Below are 27,770 nucleotides of genomic sequence, written 5' to 3' on the forward strand. Positions count from 1 at the left end.
TAGGGCTCTGTAGCTTTCAGCCTGCACATCTGTTTGCCACACATGGGGCCTTGCAAGAGGGTTTTTTTTTTTTTTTTTTTTTTGAGACAGAGTCTCGCTGTCGCCCAGGCTGGAGTGCAGTGGCGCAATCTCGACTCACTGCAAGCTCCGCCTCCCGGGTTCACGCCATTCTCCTGCCTCAGCCTCTGGAGTAGCTGGGACTACAGGCGCCCGCCACCTCGCCCGGCGAATTTTTTGTATTTTTGGTAGAGACGGGGTTTCACCATGTTAGCCAGGATGGTCTCGATCTCCTGACCTCGTGATCCACCCGCCTCGGCCTCCCAAAGTGCTAGGATTACAGGCGTGAGCCACCGCGCCCGGCCGCAGGAGTTTTAATGTGGACTGATGTGGGCATGAGGATTTCCAAAGTCCCGTGGTGTTTCTGCTGTGCACTGAAACTTGAGGACCCCTGGCCTATCCACCCTCCGATTCCCTGCAGCAGCCCCCAGAGTCGGGCGGGGACCTGCAAAGTTTGTTCTAAAATTGTGATGGGATGCGGCTGAGTTTAGAGTGCCACCTCCTTCCACACCAGCTCTGCACACTCACCTCCCTTCCACACTCGCACTCCTCTGTGCAGTAGTGCAGGCTCTAAGAAATTCCCTTGGAGGGAAAGGGTGGGAAGGGAGTGAGGGATGAAAGACTACAAGTTGGGTGCAGTGTTTACTGCTCGGGTGACGGGTGCACCAAAATCTCACAGATGAACTTACTCATGCAACCAAACACCTCCTGTTTCCCGAAAGCTATGGAAATAGAAAATTTAAAAAAAAAAAAATTCTCTTAGAACTCTGCTTTATCTAATGTGTCCAAACTGAATATCAAGTCAGTGATGTGGTAATATGCGGGCTTATTTTTTAAATAAATAAATAAAATTTAACACATTAAGAAGGATTAGTGCCTATTTCAAAGCACCTGCAACAGCTTAACATGTGATGTGAAATGTATGGTTCCTGTTGTTGACAAAGGCACGGGTACTGTGGTTTGTTAGTCACATTTATAATTGAAGGAAAGATAAATTTCAGATAGAGGTTAGTGAGGTTAGTGAAAATAAAGATGAGATTATTTTTCCTCCCAAGTCCACAGGCCCCTGCTGTGCTGTCTGTCTGTGGCCCTGGTTAAGGGAAGCCCAAGTTGGAACAGGACCCAGGGCTTTTCTTTGACCTGGGCTTTTGCAAACATGAGAGATGCATGGGCTGGGCATGGTGCTGGTGTGAGAGCTGCACCTTCTGTAGTGACCCAAAGCCTGAATTCACCTTGACTTCCAGTTCCTCCTGCCTGGGAGTCGGTAGATGCCTGTTGAATGGGAACGCAGTGCGTCTCCCTCTTGGCTGTGTCTGTCCAGACCCTACTGCTATTCCTCAGGGACTTCCTTGCATTGGGCTCCTGCCAGTCTCAGGGATCTCTCGGTCTCTCTGTTGATGGCCCAGCAGAGCTCATTCCACGTGTGAAGGCTTTCTCTCCTGTCTTCCTTCCTGGAAGCTCTTTGAGTGCCGATCAAGGCTGAGCACTGCACTGCCTCTCTGCCCAGCTGCCTGTGGGCTTGGCTGATTGGCAACTGCAAGATGACAGAAAAACTTCCAGGTGACATCTGGGCTTTGCTATGTCTGCTGTGGTGTCATTAAAAGCTGCCTCTAAGTCTAACATCTGGGATTTTTCCTTTTAACAATAAAAAGGATATAGACTTTTAGCCCACTAGTGCTAAGAATGGTATCTAAATTTTATTTTGTTTTTATTTTATTTATATCTTGTATATTTGCAAAGGCAGACAAAAGTAGAGGGCTATAAGAGTTTGGAAGGTATTCCGAATGATTAAGTTGGAAAGCACTTTCAGCATTTGGGGAAAAAGTTTATATTTTTTGTTCTTAAATGTAGGTACTGTAAAAGAAAACCAAGTTTTTCCATTGTGTTACTACTGTCTAGAGAAGCTGCATGGTGAGTCCTTTCTGTAGCTAACCTTGCTTCTTCCCCTGTAAACTTAAGGTAAATGAGTTATGCCAATATATTCAAGTTACAGGCAAAACCACTCAGTTTCCATTTGCCCTTTGGATAGTAAAGATTAGGGGCTTCAACTAGCAGCAAGAAAAGATGGATCAAGTTAAAATTAAACTTGCTTTCAAAATTAGATTTCCAGACTTGATTCAAATGTTTACTTAAATGCTGTGATAATATTCTAAAACTCTACATTCTTGAATTTGAAGATCCACAAAGTATGGATAAGACAGAATATCTCTGGATCTATTTAGCACTCTTGCTGTGTTACTGAAATTTAAAAGTTTACCATATAAAATATCTTACTATTTTGGAATTTTTATGCCATACCTCTTGAAATATTGTAATTATAAGTTTACCTTGTAAATTATACTTTGTTGTACAGAGAACCTGACCAATTTACCCATTCCCCTGGTCCAGTTGCCATTTTATTGTATCTAAGTGTGGCCTTAGGAGAAATCTCTTGGTAGCTGCCTGCATGATTGGCAAGTTGAAGTTGGAATTTTTTGTGGTCTGTATTAATGGATCTGATTCTCAGAAGTTGCTTGCTAAGAAAATTACCCTCTTCATTTCTGTTTTTAGTAGGGAGGCCTTGGCATTTGTCCAGCAATTAATGAGAAATCATGGTACAATTATGTTTTATTTTTTTCTTAATTCTTTCTGCGTTTGACATAATGGTGAAAATTAAAGAACCTTGAGTGGAAAATGCCTTAGTAAAATAAAAGCATATCGCAATTATATTCTGACCTTGGTTTTTTTCCCTCTATAACTCTGTATTTTTCACAGAATTAATTATATTCTAAAGCGTACCCAAGCTCTCTGCTTGCTACGAGATATTTGCTGCTGGGGTGATTGCGTGCTCCTTTGCCCTTAGATGAAGCAGTGCTTTCATAACTTCTAAACATGCCTGAATTGCGTGAGGTTTTTTATGGTTTAAATTAAGTTTTCTTTATTGTTCATACTGATAAAAATCCGGCTGTACTCCAACTATTAGGATAAATTAGTGTGTTGTCTGTGGAAACGAGCTCTTCTGTCTAACTGAATAACAGACATACAATTTATATGCAGTTAATCTAATCTATAGCGTGGCAAGCTACAGAGCAGTCCCAGCATGAGCACGGTGACTTCGTCGCTGCCGAGATCACTCACAGGGGCTTATTTCTGTCATGGACAATTTAAGTCTATGTTAAGGTGGTGACGCCTCCGTGATAGTACTGCTGTTTACCCCTGAAGGGTAATATAGATCACAAAAGGCTAAAATAGATCAGTGAATGCTTCAGTCATTTAAATTGATACTTAAAGATAAGACATTTTAGTTGAAAATAAACGTAGCAGCCTCTTCCCTATGGTCATAACAATGTTGGCACTTATTCATGTGCCTACTTATGCAGGAGATTGGCTGTACATAATTGATACTGTCTAGCCCTTAAAAGGATCAAATAGAAGATCTTGACATCATTAGAATTTTGTTTCCTGAAATACTTACTGTTGGAAGTAGATTTCTGTGAAAGAAAAAAATTTATTTTAGTTGGTTGCCCTGGGAAAATGATGTTACTTAAAAAAAGCAACAACAATTTACTGGTAGCATGTGTTCAGTAGTTGGCTAGAATTACTTGATTCTTTTATTAAACAGTGTTTTTTTTCTAATAGAAAAATATTTACAGTTTAAACAATGTTGATCACATAAGCACATACAGAAGATAAAGTTAAAATTTTCCAGTAACCCTGTCAGGACCAGACACATTCTGTTAATATTTGTATATACTGATTTTTTCTGTGTATTTGTGTGTATCGTATGCATAGTATTTTGTCAACTTGTTGAAGTAAATAATGAACATTATTTTATGCCATTAAATTTTTTTTTTTGACACCAAGGCTTATTAAAATGATCTCTGAAACTCTATTTTGTGAATATAATCTTCCTGTGGTATACAAGGGGAATTGGTTCTAGGACCCCTGTGGATACCAAAATCCACACATACTCATGTCCCGCAGTCGACCACATGGAACCTGTGGGTTGAGAAAGTGGGCCTCCCATACGAGTGAGTTTCATGCCCCGAGGATGCTGTGTTTCTGTGTGTGCCTTTGGTTGGAAAACATCCACCTATAAGTGGACCCGCACAGTTCAAATTGGTGTGATTCAAGGGTCAGCTGTATATGCGATTTTTTCCTGGGAAGAACTATACTTTTCATCAGATTATTGGAAAGGGCTGTGGTAGTTAAGAACAATCTATTTTTAATGACTACATGGTAATATTTTGTAATTCATTTATATATTCCCTTATTTTTAAGACATTTAGCATAGCATATAAGTATATGCTGATGAAGAATATTTTATTCCAGTAATGCAACTATAACATTTTATTCAGAGTTTATTCATATTCACAAATGAGACTGTCCTGTAATATTTTTGGTATTTTTCTAATCACATGTGCTAGTGTTATGCCAGTTTCATGAAATCAACTGAGGCCATCCTACGTGTATTTCTGTCGCCTAGAATACGTTAAGCAACCTAAGAATTATGTCTTAAAAAGTGTTAGTAGCCCTGTTCCTTAATGATAGCATTTTATATTTCCAGTTGCTTCTGAAGATACTGTTTTCAGGGTCTCCTCTCTCTTGCTTCTTGGGTTACTTTTGACCATTACATTTTGCTAAGAGATCGTTAATTTTGTATTGCTATGTAATTTTTAAAGATATTTGGGATTTATGGAAAGATCACCAAAAAGGCACTTTGGGTGTGATATGACTGAAATGTGTTTTACAGTCTGACTGGAGAACTCAGCTGCCATGCATCATAGGGCAGTGCCGAGTCTTAGGCCTTCCGGCTTTTAATTGAAAACACTGCCAAGTGCTGAGGTCATGGTCCCGGTGCCATTTCTCCCTCAAAGGAAGTAGAGCTCCTTGGAGAAGTGGCTGATTCTAGGTATTGGGAGAAACAGAGCTAAGCCTGGAGCACCGTCTATAGCAGAAAAGCAGGGCAGACCACTTGGGTCCAGTGTGAAGGACTCAGGAGCGGCTGGAAGAGGCTCCCCCTCCCCACATAGGAGATGGGGAGCCCCAGGAAGAGCATAACTGTGATGGAGGAAGCACTGGATATGCTTAAATCCACCCTCTCATGATCATAAAAAACGAGTTGGTCGTCATCGGAGAATGTAAATAGAGGCATTATCAGATGCTTCCTCAGTGTTTTTTGATATAGTCAAATGATTTCCACTTTTAATCTGTTGATATAATTAATTATGGTGATATTAACAATTCCTGATGAGGCATCCTTAGCTCAGAGGAAAGGATGGTGTATTCATTAAATGGGGCTGGCTCGGCCAGTAAAGAAAAAAATGCCATCCAGGAGAAAACGTCGACTTCGCCCTTATAACATAAAATGTGCCAGGATTATACCAAGTTCCAGAGGAATTAAAGATCCAGGTAATAGGCCGGGCATGGTGGCTCCTGCTTGTAATCAATCCCAGCACTTTGGGAGGCTGAGGCAGGCAGATTGCTTGAGCTCAGGAGTTTGAGACCAGCCTGGGCAACATGGTGAAACCCTGTCTCTACCAAAAATACAAAAAATTAGCCGGGCATGGTGATGTGCTCCTGTGGTCCCAGTTACTTGGGAGGCTGAGGTGGGAGGATGGCTTGAGCTGGGGAGGCAGACATTGCAGTGAGCCAAGATCATGCCAGTGCACTCCAGCCTGGGCCATAGAGTGAGACCCTATGGTCTCAAAAAGAAAAAAAAAAGAACTAGGTAATAAAAATAACTCTAGAAATACTGAAAGAACATGATGGACAATATTTTCATAATCTAGGAATGGGAAGATCTTAGGAAGACAGGAAACTCAGAAACCATAAAGGAAGACTTGACATTTATCTGTATATAACAAAAAATAGATCAGAACTAAAATATGGACCATACTATAAACAATGGCAAATAATTAACTTGGAAAAATTAAATCTCTAATATTTAATGATTCACAAATGGTCACTATTCCTAATGTACAAAGAATTTTTGTATATTGATGAGAGAACAAAATGAATAGAAAGATGGGTCAAGGGCATGAAAAGACCATTCACAGAAGAAGAAAAGCAAATGGCAGTTAGAACTATGAAAATATGCACGGCTTCATTTTTGGTTAATGACAGCAATATAGGATAACCATGATTCCACCTAACTGGCAAAATTTAAAACGAGCCAGGATGCAAAAACAGGACATCTTGCCTGTGGGAGCGTCAGTCTACACAGCTGTGTGGAAAGGAAACCTGGCATCATCTATAAAAACTAAAAGCTACTTCAATTCAGCAGTTGTGCTTTTATAAAACAAGTTTATAGAAATAAAAGCGCAATTCTATTAGGGTATATGACTGAAAAATGAGAATGGCTTCATCATTGTAGTGGCAAATAAACTGGAAGCAACAGCAATTGAATTCTCTCCTTACTGCTCAGTTTCCTTTCTAACGGCAGTGATGTAGGTGCCTGTCAGGGTCAGGGCAGGGGAGCTGCATGCCAGTGAGGAAGAAAGCTCCTGAGCACAGATGGTTCCCGGGAGAACCACACGGGTCACTTCTACAGTGCCACCTGGCTGGTGCCGGCCCCTCGTGCACGTGGGTACATGAACAGCAAGGTTTGCCCACAGAGCTTGGGACTTGTTTGTGAACAGAGGACGCCAGCCTGGGCACCTCTGTGTACCAGGCTTTGGGGCTCTGCAAAAGAGAGACTGCAAGGGCAGGCAGACTGATGGGAGGAGACACACAGCTGCTGCCTGTGAGGGAGGGGAGCCCCAAAAGCCTGCACTGTTGCTGAGGAAGAGTTCCGTGCCGTCCAGGAAGCCTCAGTGTTATGCTGCAGAGGCACTAATGGACATTCTGAGTCTCCAAGGAAGATATAACTTGTTTTTGTTATACTTTAGTTTTAAAAGTTTAGGAAATACAGAGTTCAATTTAGAGAGATTTCTGTGTTTCATACAAGTTTTATTATATAAATGGGTAAGACTCCCTGTGTCTGGAGAACTTGGCTTTCTAGAATAACTTACTCTTTGATGTTGCTGTTGGTTAATATTTTGCCATAAATGTCACTCTTGAACGTTTCCATGCCCCTTTGCTTTCAGTTTTTTGTAGCATCAGATCCAACAGTTAAGACAGATCGACTGTGGCACGACAAGTATACTTTGAGGAAATCGATGATTCCTTCGTTTATTACGATGGATCAGTCTAGGAAGGTAGGATTAGAAGAAATTTTTGTGATTTTGATGTTTTATGGCTATGTATGCTTAGATTATGTGACAAAACCAATTTTCAGTTAAAACTTCATGCGTTTTGAGATTGTTAATGTTCTGGAGGTGAAGTAAGTGCATGTTAATTGAATACATCAACATAGTATGTGTTCAGTATATCTTTGAGTTACTAGAATTCGCTCCATACTCTAGCAGATGCTCTTGTTAGTTTTCAATCAATAGCCAATTTGTAGCTTACGAATATTTGTAGATTTGGGCAGTCGTTTTAAATTTACATAAAAGTAATCATAGAATGTTTTTCTTTTTAGGTCCTTTTGATAGGAAAATCAATAAATTTCTTGCACCAAGTTTGTCATGATCAGACTCCCACTACAAAGATGATAGCTGTGACCAAGTCTGCAGAGTCACCCCAGGACGGTATGATGATGCTGGTGGGGTGGTGATGATGGCAATGGTGTGATGATGATGATGATGTGAGGATGGTGAATACTCATGGTAACAGTGATGATGATGACGTGGTGATGGTGATGGTGTGATGATGGGGATGATGGTGATGTGATGATAATGATGTTGGGGATGGGTGGTGATGATGGCGTGGTGGTGGCAGTGATGGTGGTGATGATGTTGATGGTGATGATGGTGGTAATGATGGTGATGGTGTGATGATAGTGATGATGTTGGGGATGGGTGGTGATGACAGTGATGATGGCGTGGTAGTGGCAGTGATGGTGGTAATGATGGTGATGGTATGATGATAGTGATAATGATGGGGATGGGTGGTGATGACAGTGATGATGATGGCGTGGTGGTGGCAGTGATGGTGGTGATGATGTTGATGGTGATGATGGTGGTAATGATGGTGATGGTGTGATAATAGTGATGATGGGGATGGGTGGTGATGATGATGATGGCATGGTGGTGGCAGTGATGGTGTTGATGATGATGATGGTGATGATGGTGGTAATGATGGTGATGGTGTGATGATAGTGATAATGATGGGGATGGGTGGTGATGACACTGACGATGATGGCTTGGTGGTGGCAGTGATGGTGTTGATGATGATGATGGTGATGATGGTGATGGTGTGATGATAGTGATAATGATGGGGATGGGTGGTGATGACACTGACGATGATGGCTTGGTGGTGGCAGTGATGGTGTTGATGATGATGATGGTGATGATGGTGATGGTGTGATGATAGTGATAATGATGGGGATGGGTGGTGATGACGGTGATGATGATGGCATGGTGGTGGCAGTGATGGTGGTGATGATGGTGATGATGGTGGTAATGATGATGGTGATGTGATGATAGCAATGACAATGATAATTGTGATGGATGGTGATAGTAATGATATGATGATGGTGATAGTGGTGATGATAGTGGAGGTGATGGTGATGATGATGTGCTGATGTTACAGATTACTTAAAAGTATTTTTTGTACCATAGGATTTATAGATTATTGGAATTACTCTCTGAAACACCTTAATACGTAGTATTATGTATGTGTGTGTATATATATATATATATAGTACTGTGTAAATTTTTAATTTCCTTTTTATACAGTTATACAGTAAGTGTTGGGATAGGTATAGCTATTTTGTCCTTCTTAATAATTTGTTACTTTTTAAAATGATAAAGTGGCAGTGTGCCAAAATAAGAAATAACAGAAAAAATATTGCTAATGGTAGCCCATTCTTCGGGATGCAAAGGCTTTGTTTGGAGAAGAGCCAGGACTTATTGCACTTATTGTGTTTATTGCATTCAGAATGCCGCGTGAGCGTTCAGCCTGTGGGAAGTGCTGAGGCTTTCCCTCGTTCTCTTCCTTTTCCCCATTTGCCGCCTGCCCCACTCTCAGTAATTTCATGATGTTTTGTGTATGGCTAACTTATGTTTATAGCTCTCCAGTTTTGGCTGTATTTGCTATTTATATTGTCATGGTTCATTCAAAAGGTTTACTTTGCGTAGGACACTGTGGTAGCTACAGGAAAGAGACGATGACTTCACCGTGACCGTTCCTTTCATGAGCTTATTAGTCTGGTCTTGGAGAGGAGATGCGTAGTAAAATAACCAGTAGTCAGTAATAAAGGTGAAAGTGATCAGGGCCGTGAGATGTGCAGGTGAAGCGCTTTGGGTATTTTCAGGCAAGGCTCAACAGGAAGGCTTTGGAAAGAGGCAGGAATTGCACTGGCCGTGGAGAAGGAGGAGAATTTGGTTGTGGGTTATCGTGCAGCCCAGGACAAAGGAATAACGTGCATGAAAGTGCAGATGAGAAATAGGACGAATTGGACTTATCTAAAGATTGTAGTGAAAATAAAAAGTTATTATTTAATAATGTGACACACTAAAGAGAGACAGACTAGGACCTCATGTAGGAAGTAGGATAGGTTATTGGGTGTGGTTTTAGCTACGGGTGTTACTGGAATGACAGATGTTCTCTTAACAGGACTTGGCTCTCTGGACAGGAGGGCTGGGGATCAGGAAGAGTCGGTGATGGTACTAGAACTCTGAGCTCGTGAGGCCAAGTCGGAAGGGCAGCAGGGAATTTCGGGAGAGCATAGCACTGAGAGAGGAGTGTCATTTGGGGCAATTTGGTTTTCAGTAGCTGAGAGGACTTCCTAGTGGAAGCTTCCAGCATGTATTGGAAATGTTATACTGAAACTGGTTAAAAGTCAGGGCCGAATATAGAGATTTTGGAAGCACTTATCTCACCATGGTAACTCAGGACAAGGCAGGATGGTGTGTAGCAAGAGCTCCCGTGTGGTCCAGGGCAGATACCCTTTCCAGGTGTGTGAGAGCCATGGCCCTTCTCACCCTAAAGCATTCAGACCTAATTTTACGTGTATTTTTTTTTGCGGGGGTGCATAGACCCCAGATGAGTTCCTGGAATAGAGATAGATGTGATCCAATACAGATTTTGGGGAAATGCTTCTACACTGAAGAGGTGGAAGGAAGAAGAATTGGGAGAGCAGTTGTGTTCGAGTTGTGACCTTTCATAGTTCCTAGAGAAGGCGGCACACACATGGGCTGTGCCTGGGACAGGGCGTCCCCATGCGCCTGCTGTGCGGGAGGCTCTCCATGAAGGTTGCTGCTGCTTGTGTGAGCGTCGCGTCTGCTGTGCTGCCGGCGGCCCCCATACCCACCGCCCCACATCTGCAGATTCAATCAACTGAGGATCAAAAACACTTAAAAAAAAATGCAGCCACTAAAAAAATACAAAAAAACCAAGACAGTTTAACAGCTGTTTGCATAGCATGTACATTGCGCTAGATAGTATAAGTAATTTAGAGATGATTTACTGTATGTGGGAAGATGTGTGTAGGTTAGGTGCAAATATTGCTCTGTTTTATAGAAGAGACTTGAGCATCAGGGGATTTTGGTGTCTGTGGGGGTTGTGGGATTGGTTCCCTGCAGATGCTAAGGGTGACGGGGCGCTGCTGCTGCTGACGCTGCTGCTTCTCTGTGACGACTCCTGCTGTCCCCGTCTTCCTGTCCATGGCTGCCAGGGTCTGTGGAGAGCAGTTTCTGCTGTTGAGTATTTATAGTGTAACTGGAAGATAGAAGATACAAATCCTGAAAGAATCCTAATAATGGTCAAAAAACAGGAGAACATGTCAAATTCATCTTTATCTGTGAAAAGGTTATGAAGATTTAAAAGTGTGAATAAAGAATAAATAGTGAGAATTTAAAAACTGGAGCACGAGAGATGCCTCAACTCTGAAGGAGCAAAGAGAGTTCCGAAGAGGCTCCGGGTTCTGTGTCTTCATAGGCTGCTTTGGGCTAAGACTGATTCAAACCTTCTCTTTGGAATGAAAATTTTTAATGACTCAAACAAGGGTATAATGAAAACATTTCTAGAGAAAATCTTTATATCATTAAAACTACGTAGATCAACGGAAATAGAACCCCATGCCCTTAAAACAGGACTGTGGTGAGCTCATCAAGGGGTTCCGTGGTGTCATGATTCCAGGCAGACCTCACTCATCCTCAGATAACTAGTTTCTTCACTGGGAGCATCTTAGTTTTTTGCTGCCAGTGTGTAATTGGAATAATAGCAACACTAAAATAGGCCTGTCTTAACTGCTTTCTTATTCTGAAGGACAAACAAATCGTAAGAGTCTTGTGGTATATTTAAACTGGGTAACTCAGATAGTGGAAAGAGACTTAAACTCTGAATCAGAAGATCTCACCTTTCTTGTCTTTGCTTAGTCTTTAGCTAGCGTTTTGCCTTCTCTCAGTCTGAGGTTGTTCCTTCCACTGGGGTTATTGTCTAGCTTAAGTATTATTGTGGGTTTAATGAAATGAAGTATTCATGTAAGTTTTAAAAATGGTTTTGTGCTTTGTAGATGTAAATCAGCACTGTAAGAAGCTCTGTTATGTGTATAGTCTCCACCTGCGATTTCTTCTCAATAGAAAGCTATGGAAATGCTTTCTTCCGCTATGTTACTGCTTAGAGCCAGGCGTCTTTATTGGTGACAATCTGGTTTTGTCCCCTAGACGTCTCCAGCAATCTCCGTAGAGTTCACTCTATAGTGCATGATAATACTATTCAACTTTTGCGAGTTGTACAATTCACAAAGCTTATTTGCATGTGCTGTTTTGGTCTTAAGACTAATTTATGGAAACTTCTTATGGGTATGGAAGGGTGACTCAGCACTGACTTGACCTATTACCAGTGTGTTTTGGTGAGATTTACGGTTAGTTACAGTGTATTAAGGGATTTGGAAATCATGAACACACACATGTAGGTGTCTGCTGTGAACCCAGCTGGCAGAATTGTTTTCATCTGTGTGGTCTTAGGGCTCTGGTCTCATTTGTGGAATGTCCAGCTGCCTGTGCCTGGGGTCAGTCTGTTACTGATACCACAGACAGTGGTTGGCCCTGAGTCTGGATGTGTGTGCCTTCATTTTCTCCTCTGTGGACATACAAATTACATATGCATGTGTGCTCTTCCTTGTTGTTCTTTACAGCTGCAGACCTATTCACAGACTTAGAAAATGCATTTCAGGGGAAGATTGATGCTGCTTATTTTGAGACCAGCAAATACCTGTTGGATGTTCTCAATAAAAAGTACAGCTTGCTGGACCACATGCAGGCAATGAGGCGGTACCTGCTTCTTGGTCAAGGAGACTTTATAAGGCACTTAATGGACTTGCTAAAGTAAGGCACTATTTTGATTTCTATAAATAAGTAATATATTTGACATGATAAGGAATCTTGTGTTTAAAAGAATAAATTATATTAAAAGAAAATGAGTTAAATTCTTCGAGCTTTTTAAAATAAAATCTGAAAAGAATGTAAAATTTTCAAAAGGTGAAACCCCTTTATTTTTCTCTGGTTATCAGCAGAGCATCATTGTCATGTTCTGTGCTTTATTCATAAGAGAAACTGGCATTTCTTTCCAAAACTGTGGGGCTTACAGTCTTCATGTATGAGGAGTTGGTCTGATCGCAATTAACTTTAGCTTGAGTTTGAAGTAAAGCTGAAAAATAAAATATATATTTTAAAGTTGAATTTTACTTTTATATTTGTAGTTAATGTTCACATCAGAACAAAACTATGACCCTTCTCATTTTGCTCCCTGACATTTCTCATGGCATCTTCCCTTCCAGAGTTAAATGTATGTCCTTCTCCACCAGTTCTGGACCAGAGCCTGCTGTGCTCCTAGGTCTAGAGACAGTGCAGACCCTGGCCCAGGCAGTGTGAGCCTGGGCATGAGCATCCCAGGGGTCCACAGCCTGGGCCTGGAGATTTTCACCCAAATGTTTAGAAGAATGAAACTTCTTTTTTGGTGTTCCTTTTAGGACACTTAAAGTAAGATAAATGTTCCCTTTAAGACACAAAATAGTAACTTAGCTGTGAACCCTGCCAGTGCTCCGCAAGCAATTGTTTTAGGCCTCAGGTCCTCAAGTTTCAGTGTATCACAGACTAGAAAGCTTGCTGCAGTAGCTTGTGGGCCCACTTCAGAGAATGAGATTCTCAGGTGTGGGGTGGAGGATTTGCATTTCCAGCCAGTTAGCTGCTGGTGATGCTGCATTTGTGGGGGCTACACATTGAGAACCACTGTTTGAGACATGCAAGCTCTTACATCCTACGTTCTAGCCAGAAGCCAGTCTCCTGTGTGAAAACTCATGTGGCTTTTTGAGGCATACACAGCCATAGCTGGCTTGTGACACTCTCATGCCTTAGTCATAGCTGATGCCTGCTAACAAGTTTGTAAGAAAAGAAGGCTCACTAGTACAGTAAATGCTGGTCGTGATGAGGTCAACACCTGTTTGAAGTATGAGTGGTGATGAGCTTTTAAAGGGGAAATGTTCTCTAATGCCGTGGGAGCAATGGGGTGTGTATGTGGGTCAGTTGGTGCAGATGGAGATGAGGAGCCAAAGTGAGGTTTGGAGGACCCTGATGGTGTCATAGGTCACATCATAGAGCCGCCTGAATGCATTTGCCTTGTGCCCAATCTTAATGTTGAAAGTATCACGTGCTTGCTATAAAATGAAAAATTCATTTCTCCTCAATGTCATATTTTAAGTTCCTAGTTTTTAGGTTTATTTGACGTTGTGTGTCTTTTTCACCTTGTCTCTGCCCTGTGGTTGCAGAGCTTACACGTCTACCTGAGTTGATTAGTGATCTTAACTTGGTCACCCCCTGATTAGAGATTAGAGACGTGTTAGCTTTATGTTTATAAAAGCAGATATCAGTAACCCTCAAGACATGCTTGCTGAAAGTGTAGTGGTTCTTGGCCCTTTAGAATCATGACATCCATGTACCTAATTGCTTTGATTTGATGGAGACCTCTCCTCTTCCCATTGGGTCTAAAAGGAAATTATATCAGCTCATGCTACTCATAGGCCAGCCTGAAGTTTGAAAACTTTGTTAACATGTATAGCACATTTAAGTACTTTCAATTTAAGCTGAATCAAAATCTTTTTTTTTTTTTGAGATGGAGTCTCGCTCTGTCTGTCACCCAGCGTGATCTTGGCTCACTGCAACCTCTGCTTCCTGGGGTCAAGCGATTCTCCTGCCTCAGCCTCCAAAGTAGCTGGGATTACAGGTGCCCGCCACCATGCTGGGCTAATTTTTGTATTTTTAGTAGAGATAGGATTTCACTATGTTGGCCAGGCTAGTCTCAAACTCCTGACCTCAGGTGATCCGCCCACCTTGGCCTCCCAAAGTGCTGGGATTACAGGCTTGAGCAAATGTTCCTGGCCAAAATCAGTATTTTTGAGATTTTAAAGAAATGTAGCTCCACAATAATTAGTAAGCCCTGTTTGCAGTTAATGCTCTGAAGCTTTTGTTGCCACATTGTTGTATTTGTCCCATTTGTCTTTTGAGTTTTTATAATTTGAACTCTTACTTTTAATAGTTTATATGTTTTTTAAAGTTCATTAAGAATTGAAGTAATATTTTCTTTAATTTTTAAAAAATTTGTTAAGACCAGAACTTGTCCGTCCAGCTACGACTTTGTATCAGCATAACTTGACTGGAATTCTAGAAACCGCTGTCAGAGCCACCAACGCACAGTTTGACAGTCCTGAGATCCTGCGAAGGCTGGACGTGCGGCTGCTGGAGGTACTGTGGCTCTGCGTGTTGGGAACGCCGCCCCGGCACCGAGGACCCACTGGGCTGGGTTGTTCTAGCGAGTGTTTTCCATGTTATTTCAGGCAAAGCTAGCCGTTATCTTTCTGGAAACTGGGCAGCCTGAGTAGGAACTCCACTCTGTCGCTTGTTACTGCCTGGTCAGCACATCTCCTCCCTCTACACCATCTGGGTTTCCGTTTGTCCTTGCAGCGGGGAGCCTTGCAGGGCTGCTAGGCTTAAGTTGGAGAAAACGCATGAGACCCTTGCCCTGTGCTGGGTAGCACATCACAGATGCTTAGAAAATGGTGCTTTCTTTTCATAGTAAATCCAACAGGAGCACAAGACATGGTGGACGATGGTATTTATCAGAAAATTGATGTTTTTAGTTTCAGTTTGGTAGGACATGACTTTTCTTAAGGGTATGGGTATCATGAACATAAACCCACTATTTATTTAGTTGTGATGAAAGATCATTAGCAGAATGGTTGGTTTTCTTCAAATATTGCAAGAGTCATCTTGGAATAGAAAGATTTGGAACATATTTAGAGGCAGTGGGTTTTTGTTGTAGGCAAACGGTAATGAATTTTAAACACATATTCACAATATTCATTCAGAAACACACCATTCATTGCCAGATGTTTGCAGAGCACCTACTGTGTGCTCATTATTGCCTAATTGGTGAGGTTGTAGAAGTTAACAAGAAGATGCACTCAGAACTGCTGAGCAGTTTTTAACAATTGGGCATTATTTTACTGCTTTTTCTTTGCATTAACAAGTTCTTCAGCAATAAGCTTAAGGTCTTGCAGTTATGTGTTTGTTTCTGTTGTTAGGTCTCTCCAGGTGACACTGGATGGGATGTCTTCAGCCTCGATTATCATGTTGACGGACCAATTGCAACTGTAAGATTATCCTGCATCATTTTATAGTATTTACAACTATTAAGATGGTTAAACATTTTGTTTGAAATTGGCTTTCTTCTCTGGGGACTTCTAATTCAAGTGATCACTCGATATCTAAGATATACTCACTGAATGAATACTTAAGCCAAAATTGTGTGTGTGTTTTAAATGATTATTGAGTACAGAAATGCTCTATTATTTTAAAAATTCTTAAAAATATCATTTGTTCTATCATAGGTTTCAGCAACTCCTTAATAAATGGACTGTTGATTTTGTACCATTATTCTTATACTGTGGCAACTAGTTTAGGATAATTTGAAAGGAACTATAAAGTGTATTTTAGGGTAATCATATTTTTACTACTTAGATAAAATTTGGTATTTAGTATTCATTTAAACCAATGAGGAAGAAGCTGTACTTTGTTCATAGTGCTTTTACCTACATAACAGTTACCACATTATAAAAGGCTGACCAGGAAAGCTGTCTTTTTACATGTCTGCAATTAAAATGCCTCTTTTTAGTGCTCATTTTTAAAGTAATCAGACTTGAATAAATTTCCTTGACCAAGATGCCCCTCTAAACTTACTTCAATCATTTTTATATCTGAAATACTGAAGAAGGACAGTGCATTTCTTTGAGGTATTGGGAAAAGTATTTTGTTGAGAAGGAATATAGTTGGGCTCTAAAATTTCTATGTAGTGGTTCTGGTAGAGCCTGCTTCGTGCTGTTTTCCCGCCTCTCAGGGTGCATATCACACTGCTGAAATAATTGCATCAGGGCACACTCACCCTCTTTCCTCTTGGGGGTAAGAAACCTGCCACTGGTAAGTGTATCTCTCCTGTCTACAGTGAGATGGGAACTGCTGGTGCAATTTCCTTTTTACACATAAATTCCTTGTGTGTAACCTTTATTGATCAAAGCTACTATATTTTAAGTGTATAACTTCTCTAAAATTTAATTTCTCATCATATTCAAATTAGCTTTTTCTCTTTTGACTTATATCCTAAACAATTTAAAATAGTTACAATGCAAAAAGCAGTGTGATATTTTAACAAATTATTTATTTATTTAATTTATTTTTGACACAGAGTCTTACTCTGTCACCAAGGCTGGGAGTGCAGTGGCACAGTCTTGGCTCACTGCAACCTTCACCTCTTGGATTCAAGCGATTCTCCTGCCTCACCCTCCCAAGTAGCTGGGATTACAGGCACGAGCCACCATGTCTGGCTAATTTTTGTATTTTTACTACAGATGGGGTTTCACCATATTGGCCAGGCTGGTCTCAAACTCCTGACCTCAGGTGATCCACCTGCCTCCCTCCCAAAGTACTGAGATTATAGGCATGAGCTACCGTACCTGGCCTTAACAAATTATTTAAATTAGCAACTTTCATATCTCCTGCCTTGTTAATTTGCATACATTACGTATTATTTTCATAGCATAAAAGATACGATAGTACAGAAAATTGCATTGATTACTTCACAAAGTCTGAGTGCCTTGACAAATAGGTAAACTGAACATTGCCTAGATAAGAGATAATTATTTCGTAGTATTACGGATCTCATTAAGAGTGTCAAAGTTGTCATGCCATGTGCATAAACAGCTCATGCAATATTCTTAAATGTTTAGGTATGTAAAGCTCTACTTTAGTAGAAGGACTCAAGGAGAAGAGTTTATATCATAGATTTATTTAAAAAACGCAAATCTATCACTCGAGGCTAGGAGTTCGAGACCAGCCTGGCTAACATGGCAAAAACACATCTCTCCTAAAAAATACAAAAATTAGCTGGGCATGGTGGCACACACCTGTAATTCTGGCTACTTGGGAGACTGAGGCATGAGAATCGCTTGAACCAAGGAGGCAGAGGTTGCAGTGAGCCGAGCTCTCACCACTGCACTCCAGCCTGGGTGACGGAGTGAGACTCTTACCTCAAAAAAAAAAAAAAAAAAAAAAAACCCAAAATAAAAGTAAATGGGTGAAAATAACCTGAAGGATTCTTTTGAGACTGGAGATTCTTCTAGGCCTACCTTCCATGAGATTCACCACCCTTAGGAGCTACTGTTACAGAAGAAAGTGCACCCCTGCCTCACGGATCCCTCAGGCGGGTTGGGGGGAGTTGTAGTGAAGAGTCCACATTTTAGACTAGGTTTAGACTAGTCTAAAATGGATTGAAAATCCTGATAAACTGCAAGCTGTGTAACATTAGGCCTCTGTTTCCCCATCTGTACAATTGGCATAAAAATGCCTGCCTTCTGTTACTGTGAGTTTGCTTACATGCTGCCTAGCATGTAGTAATCAGTGTGGTTGTTATATTATGATAGTTTGATAAAATGTACCTTTTTAAAAAAAGATTGAGACCTGTACTGAGAGGATTCTTATGTGGGAATACTATAAACTCGTCTTCTGCTGTTATCCCAGGTGTTTACTCGAGAATGTATGAGCCACTACCTAAGAGTATTTAACTTCCTCTGGAGGGCGAAACGGATGGAATACATCCTCACCGACATACGGAAGGGACACATGTGCAATGCAAAGCTCCTGAGAAACATGCCAGGTGAGCCCCCAGCACGGTCACGGGTCCGCACACACTCCCAGCAGCCTCCAGCCCCCACTGGGTGTGGTTTCCAGCAACTCCGCAGAAGTTAAGGTAGACTCACGGTGACAGCTATATATTTTTTTCAGATGGCGAACTTTCTTTTAAAATCACATTTATTTTTTATTCTAATGTTCATATATATACTTTTAAAAAATTGCCTATTTTTAAGGAAAGCAGTTTAATAAATCACTGACTCATTTAAAATTCACACAGTGTTTTAACTAAATTGTTTTTGAGAATTTCTTTAATGTTTTGTCCATAAACCAGAACATGGGAATATAATATTTAAAACAATCTAAAACTATAGTAAAAATTCTTAGTTATCAGATAGTCAAGATTATTTTAATGTTATAAACATTGAATGACTTAAATTACAAGTAATTTTGAAGTCTTTATATAAAATTGATTTGGTCAGAACCTTTGAGAAAGTATTTCAGTAGGTATGTCTCTAAAGAAGAACTAAATGGTATATGCCTTTAATCCTTTGGTGAAAAGTAATTATTAAGAATAAAAAGAGAGCAGTTGTTTGGAGAAAGCAGTTCATGATCTCTGCTTCTTTACCAGCTCACAGGCTGATCCCTGAGCAGCTACCAGAGATCCAGAATAGAGACCCCCACCGAAGGCTGTGGGGCAGGGAGTTGCCTGTCTGAGCCAACAATGACTTGTAGAATTGTCGGTTTTTATTGGGTGTTGATACTTGACTATAGTGGGAAATGAATGGTAGGAATCCTCTGAATTAGCTGAGAGGGAAGCGAAGGGGAGATTTTCTTTTAAAGGCAGTGATGGCTGCGGGCAGGGTGCCCTTCTTGTGAATGTGCTGCCACTGGAGGGGAGGCGGGAGGAGGGCCGTGCTGAGAGGACTGCATGCACGCCTGGGGCTCTGCGGGTTTCCTTTCTCCATGGTTTCACACTGTCCTCGCCACTGTTGCGGATTCCCTTGCTCACAGTTGCTTTAGTTGGATGTGTACTTACTGCCTGGACTTTTCCTTCCCCCTGTGTTCTTATGAATACCACCAAGTAGATTGGCTCCTGGCTGCCCCCTTCACGAGGCAGGATCTTTCTTATAGTGGATTGAGACCAATTCAAGGCCAAACTGATGCTGTCATTGTCACATGTCAAAATAAGCCTCTGTGAAGGCTGAGCTCCATATCAACTTGAAATATGGGCTGGTTGCGATATAGTTTTCTGATCTGATTATCAGTTTAGCAACATCTGTGTCAGTTTGCTCTTCTCTTATTGTATTGAATATCAATAATGAGTTTTGTTTTCTAGTTGGAGATAACTAATAAATTTTTTGATCAGTTTTCTATGTATGGGAAAATGCATATTTTATTATTTATAAAATTTATTTATATCGCTAGGATCCTGCTTCACAGAGTTTGACTCCAGCTTCTTCTGCTGATCCTTCCCCCTCGCTATTGAAACTTTTTCTGAACCATTTTTAATAGCACGATATTACCTCATGTACATGTGATTTCATCATTTCTCTTTGGACGTGTAGTTGTTTTTTCTCCAATTTTTTGCTGATATAAATAATGCCATGCATGTTTTTATAAATATGCCTCTGAATATTTCTTGAGAATAGATGGAAGTGGAACTGCTTGCTTAAAGTTTCAATTTTAGTTTGACTTTTTATTTACTAAGTATTCATATTCTAACTCTATTGATATTATCAGATCACTTTTTGGGAAATATGTACCAATTTAGTTCACATCTCAGTAAGCCCAGATCGTATTGTTGAAAGTTGTCTGTATCACTGTTTTTGCTAACATTGGCTATTAATTCAAATAAATTGTCAATTCATAGGTGAAAATGGAAGTTCATTTTAGCTTTTATGCTTTTTAAATGTTATGCTTTTAAAATGATTGATGAGGGTGAACACTTTTATTTTTATTTTTAAGATGGGGTCCCCTTTTGTTGCCCAGGCTAGCCTGAAATTCCTGGGCTCAAGTGATCCTCCCACCTTGGCCTTCCAGAGTGCTGGGATTACAGGCATAAGCCACCACGCCTGGCCTCTTTTTTCTTTGTTTTGCTGTATTATATCGTATTCCCTTTATCTACAGGGGATATATTCGAAGACCCTCCTGCCCACCCCATGGATGCTGAAACCTCAGATAGTATCAAACCTTACGTATACTGCTTTTCCCCATATGTACATACCTATGATAAAGTTTAACTTACAGGTTAGGCACAGTAAGTGATTAACAGCAATAACTAATGACAAAATAGAATTATTTTAACATCATACTATTACGAACGTTATGTGGGTGTTATGTCTCTCTCAAAAGATCTCACTGTACTGTGCTCACCTTTTTTTCTCGTGATCTGTTGACCTGATAACTGAGAAAGCTACTGAGTGACTAACGGTGGGGTTGGATACGCCATGAATTTGCTGGACAAAGGGTTGATTAACTTCCTGGCTAGGATGGAGCAGGATGGTGTGAGATTTCATCACTACTCAGAACGGTGCTCAATTGAAAACTTATGAATTGTTTATTTCTGGGATTTTCCATGTACTATTTCTGGACTGCCGTTGACAGCAGGTGACAAACAGCATAAAGAGAAACTGTATGGGGGACTACCATATTTCCTTTTTCAGGAATTGTTTTACCTGTGTTTCTGTTGGGGTATCAGTGTTCTTACCTTTAATAAAGAAGTATTTTAAAGTAGTTCATGGCCAAGCAGCTTCATGAGCAGAAATCAGCTAGCTGATTTTGCTAATCCAGCCCATTAGAAATGTCCTGCTAATGATAAATCTGAAGCAGAGTACAGACAGACCCTGTAGAGAGCTCCCATCAACAGCTGCCACGGGGCCTTGTATGGGCGTGGTGTGCAGAGGACAGCTTAGTCTTACTTAAAGTATCAACGGTATCACCCTATTATTTTAGCAATATTCATCAAAGTAGAAACTTGCTCCGTGGTGTGCAGTAAGTAGTTACATGTGACAGTGCTTTGCTGGGGGCAAGAGTTTTTGATCATGATCTACCAAGAAGATCGCACCCATTCGTCATGTCAGATTGTCTGCTTTTCATGGCTTTACCAATCCTGGATGGTAGCAGCTTTTTATGTATTTGCCAGTCAGCTGGAAAAAACACAGTGGCTAATACTAAAATGGTTTGTTAGATTCAATTAATCTAAAAAATATTTCTACTACTGGAAACTAAATTCATGTTTCAGATAACATTTCACAAAATGAAATAGACCAATACAGGTAACTGAGCCTGTATTCTTTCTCAGCCTTTGTGTGGGGTGGGGAGGGAATGAATGGAGGCTTTTTCTTTCTCCCTCAGCTTCCCTCCCTTTCCCCTTTCAAAACAGTGACATTGAAATAATTTGCTTTTGGTCTTTATTAGAAATAAAATCGATCTCTTATGTTCTTGAGGGAAAACAAGGATGTGTTCATCTTTCATGAAGAATCAAGATGAAATTTACGTAGTCAGGTTCTAATACAAGTCTGATTCAGAAATAACACTTTTAGTTTTCCTCTGGTTTTTAAGACATTAACTTACTCATCTGAGACAAAAATTAATGTTTAGACAGTGAGTTTTTAGAGGGCTCTTAAGAGAATGTTAATTCTCTGAAATGGTCCCTGAAGTTCTCAGGGAACAGTGGTTAGTGGAGATTTACGTTTACGTTTTTTTTGAGATGGAGTCTCTCTCTGTCACCCAGGCTGGAGTGCAGTGGTGTGATTTTGGCTCACTGCAACCTCCATTTCCCAGATTCAAGCTACTCTCCTGCCTCAATCTCCTGAGTAGCTGGAATTACAGGTGCCCGCCACGACGCCTGGGTAATTTTTTGTAATTTTAGTAGAGATGGGGTTTTACCGTGTTGGCCAGGCTGGTCTCAAGCTCCTGGCCTAAAGTGATCTGCCCACTTTGGCCTCCCCCAGTGCTGGGATTACAGGCATGAGCCACTGTGCCTGGGCTTTTTTTTTTTTTTTTTTGAGACAGAGTCTTGCTCTGTCACCCAGGCTGGAGTACAGTGGTGTGATCTCAGCTTACTGCAACCTCCGCCTCCCAGGATCAAGCGATTCTCATTCCTCAGCCTCCTGAGTAGCTGGGATTACACGCATGTGCACCAGGCCCAGCTAATTTTTTGTATTAATATTTGTAGTAGAGATGGGGTTTCACTATGTTGGCCAGGCTGGCCTCGAACTCCTGGCCTCAAGTGATCCGCCCACCTTGGCCTCCCAAAGTATTGGGGTTATGGGCGTGAGCTACTGTGCTCAGCCACTGTTTAAGATAATGGAACTCCACTAGCTTAAAATGAGATGTAAATAATACTACATTTTAAAATTAGAGCTTGTACACTAGACACTAAATTATTTCTTGTCTAAAATGTAATAAGTTACAGGTTTTCCTTTATCTTTTCTAATCCCACTGAATGAAATGTGCTCTCGAGAAAAGTAGCGTCTAAATGAATAGCTTCCTTGTGTAGGTATTGAAGAGCAGTGTCTGGCCATGGAAATAGCTTGGTGGGGCCACATCTAAACCAGCAGGTCCCTTATAATTAGAAAACTTTCAAGTAGAAGGCACTTTGGAGATACCACAGTCAAACCTCCCTAGTGTATAGTGGAGAGCAGCCTGAGACCCAGAATCTGAAAAGGTTGGATTGGCCCAAATTTGGTTTTGGCCCAATATATTGAAAAATAAGGTAAATCAAGGTTTAATAGCTCATACTACATTTTTTTTTTTTGGTTTTCCTTTTAACCATATTTTATCACGTCTAAGATACACATTGTTTTCATGTTCTCAGTGTGTCTTAAAGTCTATTGAGCTGCAGGCTCCTGTTGCCTGCAGCTGTGTAAACCTGGCCCCAGCTCCTCTTGGTTCCTGGAGCTGGGCTCTGTGCTCCGACAGCACAGCCTTTAGTACTGGCCACAGCTGCGGTTCATTGCCTTCAAAAAGATTACACCCTGGCTCCACCCTGGCTCTGTTTTGAAATGAAAAGTTACTGTGTTTGCAGAAAGGTGTAGAAATAGCAGTGGAGCATAAACTTGAAATCCATGAAGCACATAATTATTATTGAGAGAAGAACCAAAATGCCACTTTTCCATGTAAAGCAGCACCACAGATTTTATCTTACCAGGAAAGGCAGGTGCCCACGGGCCAGCAGTGCCCTGTGAGGGGCCCATCTGAGCAGTGGGTTCAGAGGGTGTTTCCCCGCACAGGACTGTGGTCAGGGTGTCTGTCAGTGTGATTGGCAACTGTTTTACTTTCTTGATGATTCATATAGTAACGATTCATCTTACAAATGACAGTGTCTTAGACTCAGTGAATGATAAAGGATGAATTGAAGTTTTTCTCTTTAAAAATTTCTTTGTGTATCTATCTGTGTTTTTGTATCCTGTGTTTTGTATCCTTAATGTGTATCAACCGTCCAGTGTGGCCTCGGCCCTGCAGGAGGTGTGCTTGCTGTATTCATTGTATGTTTCACTCATCATTCATATGTTTCACTAAGGATCCAAAAGATCCTTAACAAAAGTCTTTTGGATCCTTAGTGAAACATACAAATACAGATATAAAAAGTTCTCTGTGCCTGGCTCCAACTGATAGAAACTTGAAGCTGAGTCGTTGGTGCTAGAGCTACATTGCCCGGGGGGTCCCCACCCCACCACCTGTCTCTGAGGCTGTGTGGCCTCAGCTGATTTCTTGATCTTCTGCCTCAGTTTCCTCATCTGGGGGATGAGGTGGCGATGACACTTACTTCCTAGTGTTGTCAGGATTAAGTCTGAGTGAAAGTACTTGGAACAGCACCTGCCTGTGGTGAGTGCCCCCGAAGTTCACTGTTGCCGTGATTACCTGCCTGGGAGAGCAGGAATGCAGATGATGTAAGGATGAGATCCTTAAAGGTGGTTAGAGACTTTGAAAACAATCCTAGTTCTTAACAAATGTTGTTTGGATCCTTAGTCTTGAGAAAAATAAATCAGATTTAAAGTGACTTTGATAAGATCACTTTGAAATACAGTAGCATCACTATAAATATGGGTTGAGGAGGTGATTTTGAAATTGTGAACAAATTGTTTTAAGGTCTTTTCTAAAAAAACAAATATAATGTTTAGCAGTACTCGATGCTATCTATAGGGGCATCTCCGCATGTGAGGGGGTTCTGGTGGAAGGTGCCTGAACAAGTCCTTAAGAGCTGGTGTTTGAGTCAATCTTGAAGTTCTTTCGACAGCCTTTAGGGGTCAGCGGAGAATTACAGAAGAGCCTGGCGCTTAGCTGCTGCCCAAGCGGGAGGAGATAGTGGCCGCCCAGTTTTGTGTATCGGCCGTCCAGTGTGGCATCGGCCCTGTAGGAGATGTGCATCCTGTATTCATTGGACCTTTTGCCAATGTTGCTTTGCTTTTGGGATTCTTATATAGTTACTTGTGGGTCAGCCATAAAAACACATTTAAAACATGTGCCTAAAATATATTTTCAGAGTGCTGGGTAAAGAGATCCTAGGCATGTTGGCAGGTATATGTGGAATTTTTTAGGAACTAAAGGACTAGTTGTGCCTTGTGAATTGAGTTCATAGTCATCATAGCCTTAGAGCAGTTAGAAGTTCAGAAATACTGTTGCCTGTAGTGTTTAATTTCTCATTTGGGAAAGAAAAATAATTGTGATATTGTAGGGATTTCAGACTTCTGTCATGTGGATGGTTTTACGAGGTTTCTTTTCAGTAGCAGCATCCTCACAGCAGCAACCATATGTCTCTCACTGTCAAGGAGCTTTGTCTCAAAAGAAGACCATTGAAGATGCTGTCCTCCGTACTCATTGTAGACACAATAAGAGATGATTTTTCTAGAAGGAAAGCTGTATTCGCTGGTAGTACTTTAAGACTGTAAAAGGCAAGAACACCTGTATTCACATTGTTGCTAAACTGGCCTTATAGAAACCTTTTGAAAGGTGTGAGTTTGAGTACTCAAGATCTGGAGGAATGCAGACTGCCTGCTCTGACGTCGAGTGTCCAAATCACGCATTCTTTCAGGAAATCATCATTGAGGGCCCACTTAGTGCTCCCTGTTGCTGGTTCCCAGTGACGAGGTGACCAACCAGCTCCCTGTGGCCAAGCAGCTCATGGCCTATTAGGGCAGAACAGACGTTTACACAGGAACTTACAATCGATACGGGAAAAACCAAGTGGCATGGAAATGTTTAAATGAGGCATCTGACAGACGTGGGTGGTTCCAGAAGGCTCCAGTGGTGATGGTGTCCAGGCTGGCCCCTGACAGGTGAGGATGAGCTGTTTCGGGTCAGTGGGGAGGAGAGCAGCATGTTCAGCTAAGCTGTGGAGGGGGACTGTGCTGCAACATGGGGCTGGAGAGCCCAGCCAGGAGCACGTCCTGAAGGTCTGGAATCAGGTAGTTGAGAATAATGAACCTGGGATGCGACCGTGGCGGTTAGCAGGGCAGCCAGTTGTAATAATCCGTGTGCGGTGACGTTGGCCTTTATGGTTACAGCAGCTGCGGGGCTGGAGGGAAGGGAATGGATTCGAGGGCAACTTGGGCTGTGGCGCCAGCAGGACCAGGTGATGCGTGTACGCAGGCCAGGAGGTGGTTAGATGGATTCAGAGTGAGGGGGTATGGGTTAGCCTTTAAGGGTAAGCCAGGAGGGAGAGGCGGGCTTGGAGTGACTAGGGGGCACGAGGGATGCAGGCAGAGCCAATGCCAAGACAGCAAAGCAATGCAAACCTGGTGGGGCCAGGGCTGCGGGATGCTGAGGCTGAGAGTGAGGGAGAGAAGGGGAAGGCCCCAGGCAGCACTGGGATGGGCTGGAGTGGGATGTCAGGAGTTTAGGCTGGAACTGAGCATTGCATGACAGTGTTGTTTGGTAGATGTGTTTGTTTTGTTTTGTGGCCATTCAGTAGCATTTTTATTTCCCAGCGTGACATTAAAGAATCTAGAACATTAATCAGAGAAATTGTACACTCAAGAAAATCAGAGATTCTGAAATAGAATTAGTGATTTAATCACTAATCACTGTGTATCTACTTTCAGACCGATTTGAAGCCAGAGAAAAAAATTCCTGGTTTCATAAATAGCACAACAGTGAAATGTAGAAGACGTTAGCAAAAGCATATTTGTGCCATGAGAAACCAGCATGTTACTCAGATGCTGCCGGCTTGACTGACCCTGAGAATAATTCTGGAGGAAGCCTCAGAAATGCAGGCGGAGCAGAGTAGCACAGACCTGAGCTTTCATGGGACTGAGCTGCATCTATCACACACGCAGCCCCCAGCAGGAGCTAGAAAATGGAGAATAGCCAGAAAAAATTTTTTTGCTTCTGTAACAAATCTAAAGTCCCTCAAAGAAAGTGCTGATAGTAGCCTGCTTCGCATTTTTAGGTGAAGGTAAACTTTTAGGTGAAGTTTCACCTTTCATTTTTAGATGAAATCTACAATTTTGTCATTCAGCTTCAACCTTCTCTGAAGGAGGTCAGGATGGATAAGTATAACCTGAGTAGTTGCTTGAAAAGGCTAGAAAATAAAACAGATTGTGCTCACTGTGCACAAGTGCACAGCAGTGCTAAATTTTAGGATCACACTGAGCATGTACCTGGGGAAGGGTCGATGGAGACATCGGATGTCAGGGTGAGACCTGTGAGTGAGTCATGGCATGTGACTTGTGGGATTCGTCGGTTTGTTTTCCAGTGAAAAGATCCACCAGAGTTCTGTGATAATATTAACATAAAAATACAAAAACCTTCCACAAGTGGTTTCTAAACTATTTCATATAACTTTGCTGCACTGGAAAGAAATCAAATCACATCCGAGAAATAGCTTGAGGACAAATATATGTACACTCTGTGCACCTGTAGAATGTTTTAAATACTCACTGTTCTCCAGGGAAGACTGGCTATAGATTTTCCATTAAAGTTCAGTGACTTCAGTGGGGGAAGACACAGACCTCTCATTTGAGCTCTGCGTTAAAACCTAAAGTTGAGTGCAGGTGGTAGTTATTGTCCTTAGAATCTCACTGAAACCATAACACGGCTGAACATCACTTAAAACAACACTTTATTATGCCCCTTTACATTGAAAAGGAATTGTAGTTCGAGGGGTTTTGAGTATTACTTGATTAGAAATCTTAGACTGTATTTATAGTTTTAGTAGGGAAAAGTACACTCATAATTCTAGGATTTCAGATGAACCTCAAAGCTGAACCCATTCTTCGGATACACATTGACCATATCTGTGGGTTGTAGATTCCTAATGGCAAGAAAGATACTTGGGGTATGTGGAGTGCACGCTGTGCTGCAGGAGCCCCATGAGACAGATGCTTGGTAGATGTCACGGGTCTGCAGGAAGCCCCGTGGGTACAGATGCTCAGCAGATGTCACAGGTCTGAGGGCAGCTGGGTCTCTTCTGAGGGTCTTAGAGCTGAGAGTGCATCTCATGATTGTGGACGCTATAGTTCACTGTGTTTAACTGTCTGTGGGGCCACGTAAGGAGCGCTGAGG

The 27,770-nt window shown here is 41.5% G+C and overlaps 1 protein-coding gene across 4 annotated transcripts in view; it reads left to right on the plus strand.

Moving 5' to 3' along the window:
- Positions 1 to 27,770, plus strand: part of TUBGCP3 (tubulin gamma complex component 3) — a 98,775-nt gene that overhangs the window by 51,159 nt on the left and 19,846 nt on the right. For all 4 annotated transcript variants that reach the window (XM_055244072.2, XM_055244075.2, XM_055244073.2 and 1 more), the window contains exons 12-17: positions 7,125 to 7,235; positions 7,559 to 7,667; positions 12,221 to 12,410; positions 14,687 to 14,822; positions 15,662 to 15,730; positions 18,150 to 18,285. In XM_055244072.2, coding sequence (XP_055100047.1) covers positions 7,125 to 7,235; positions 7,559 to 7,667; positions 12,221 to 12,410; positions 14,687 to 14,822; positions 15,662 to 15,730; positions 18,150 to 18,285 — 751 coding nt within the window. The remainder of the gene's footprint in view (positions 1 to 7,124; positions 7,236 to 7,558; positions 7,668 to 12,220; positions 12,411 to 14,686; positions 14,823 to 15,661; positions 15,731 to 18,149; positions 18,286 to 27,770) is intronic.

The sequence above is a fragment of the Symphalangus syndactylus genome, chromosome 15, assembly GCF_028878055.3.
Source record: "Symphalangus syndactylus isolate Jambi chromosome 15, NHGRI_mSymSyn1-v2.1_pri, whole genome shotgun sequence".
Taxonomy (NCBI): Eukaryota; Metazoa; Chordata; class Mammalia; order Primates; family Hylobatidae; genus Symphalangus; species Symphalangus syndactylus.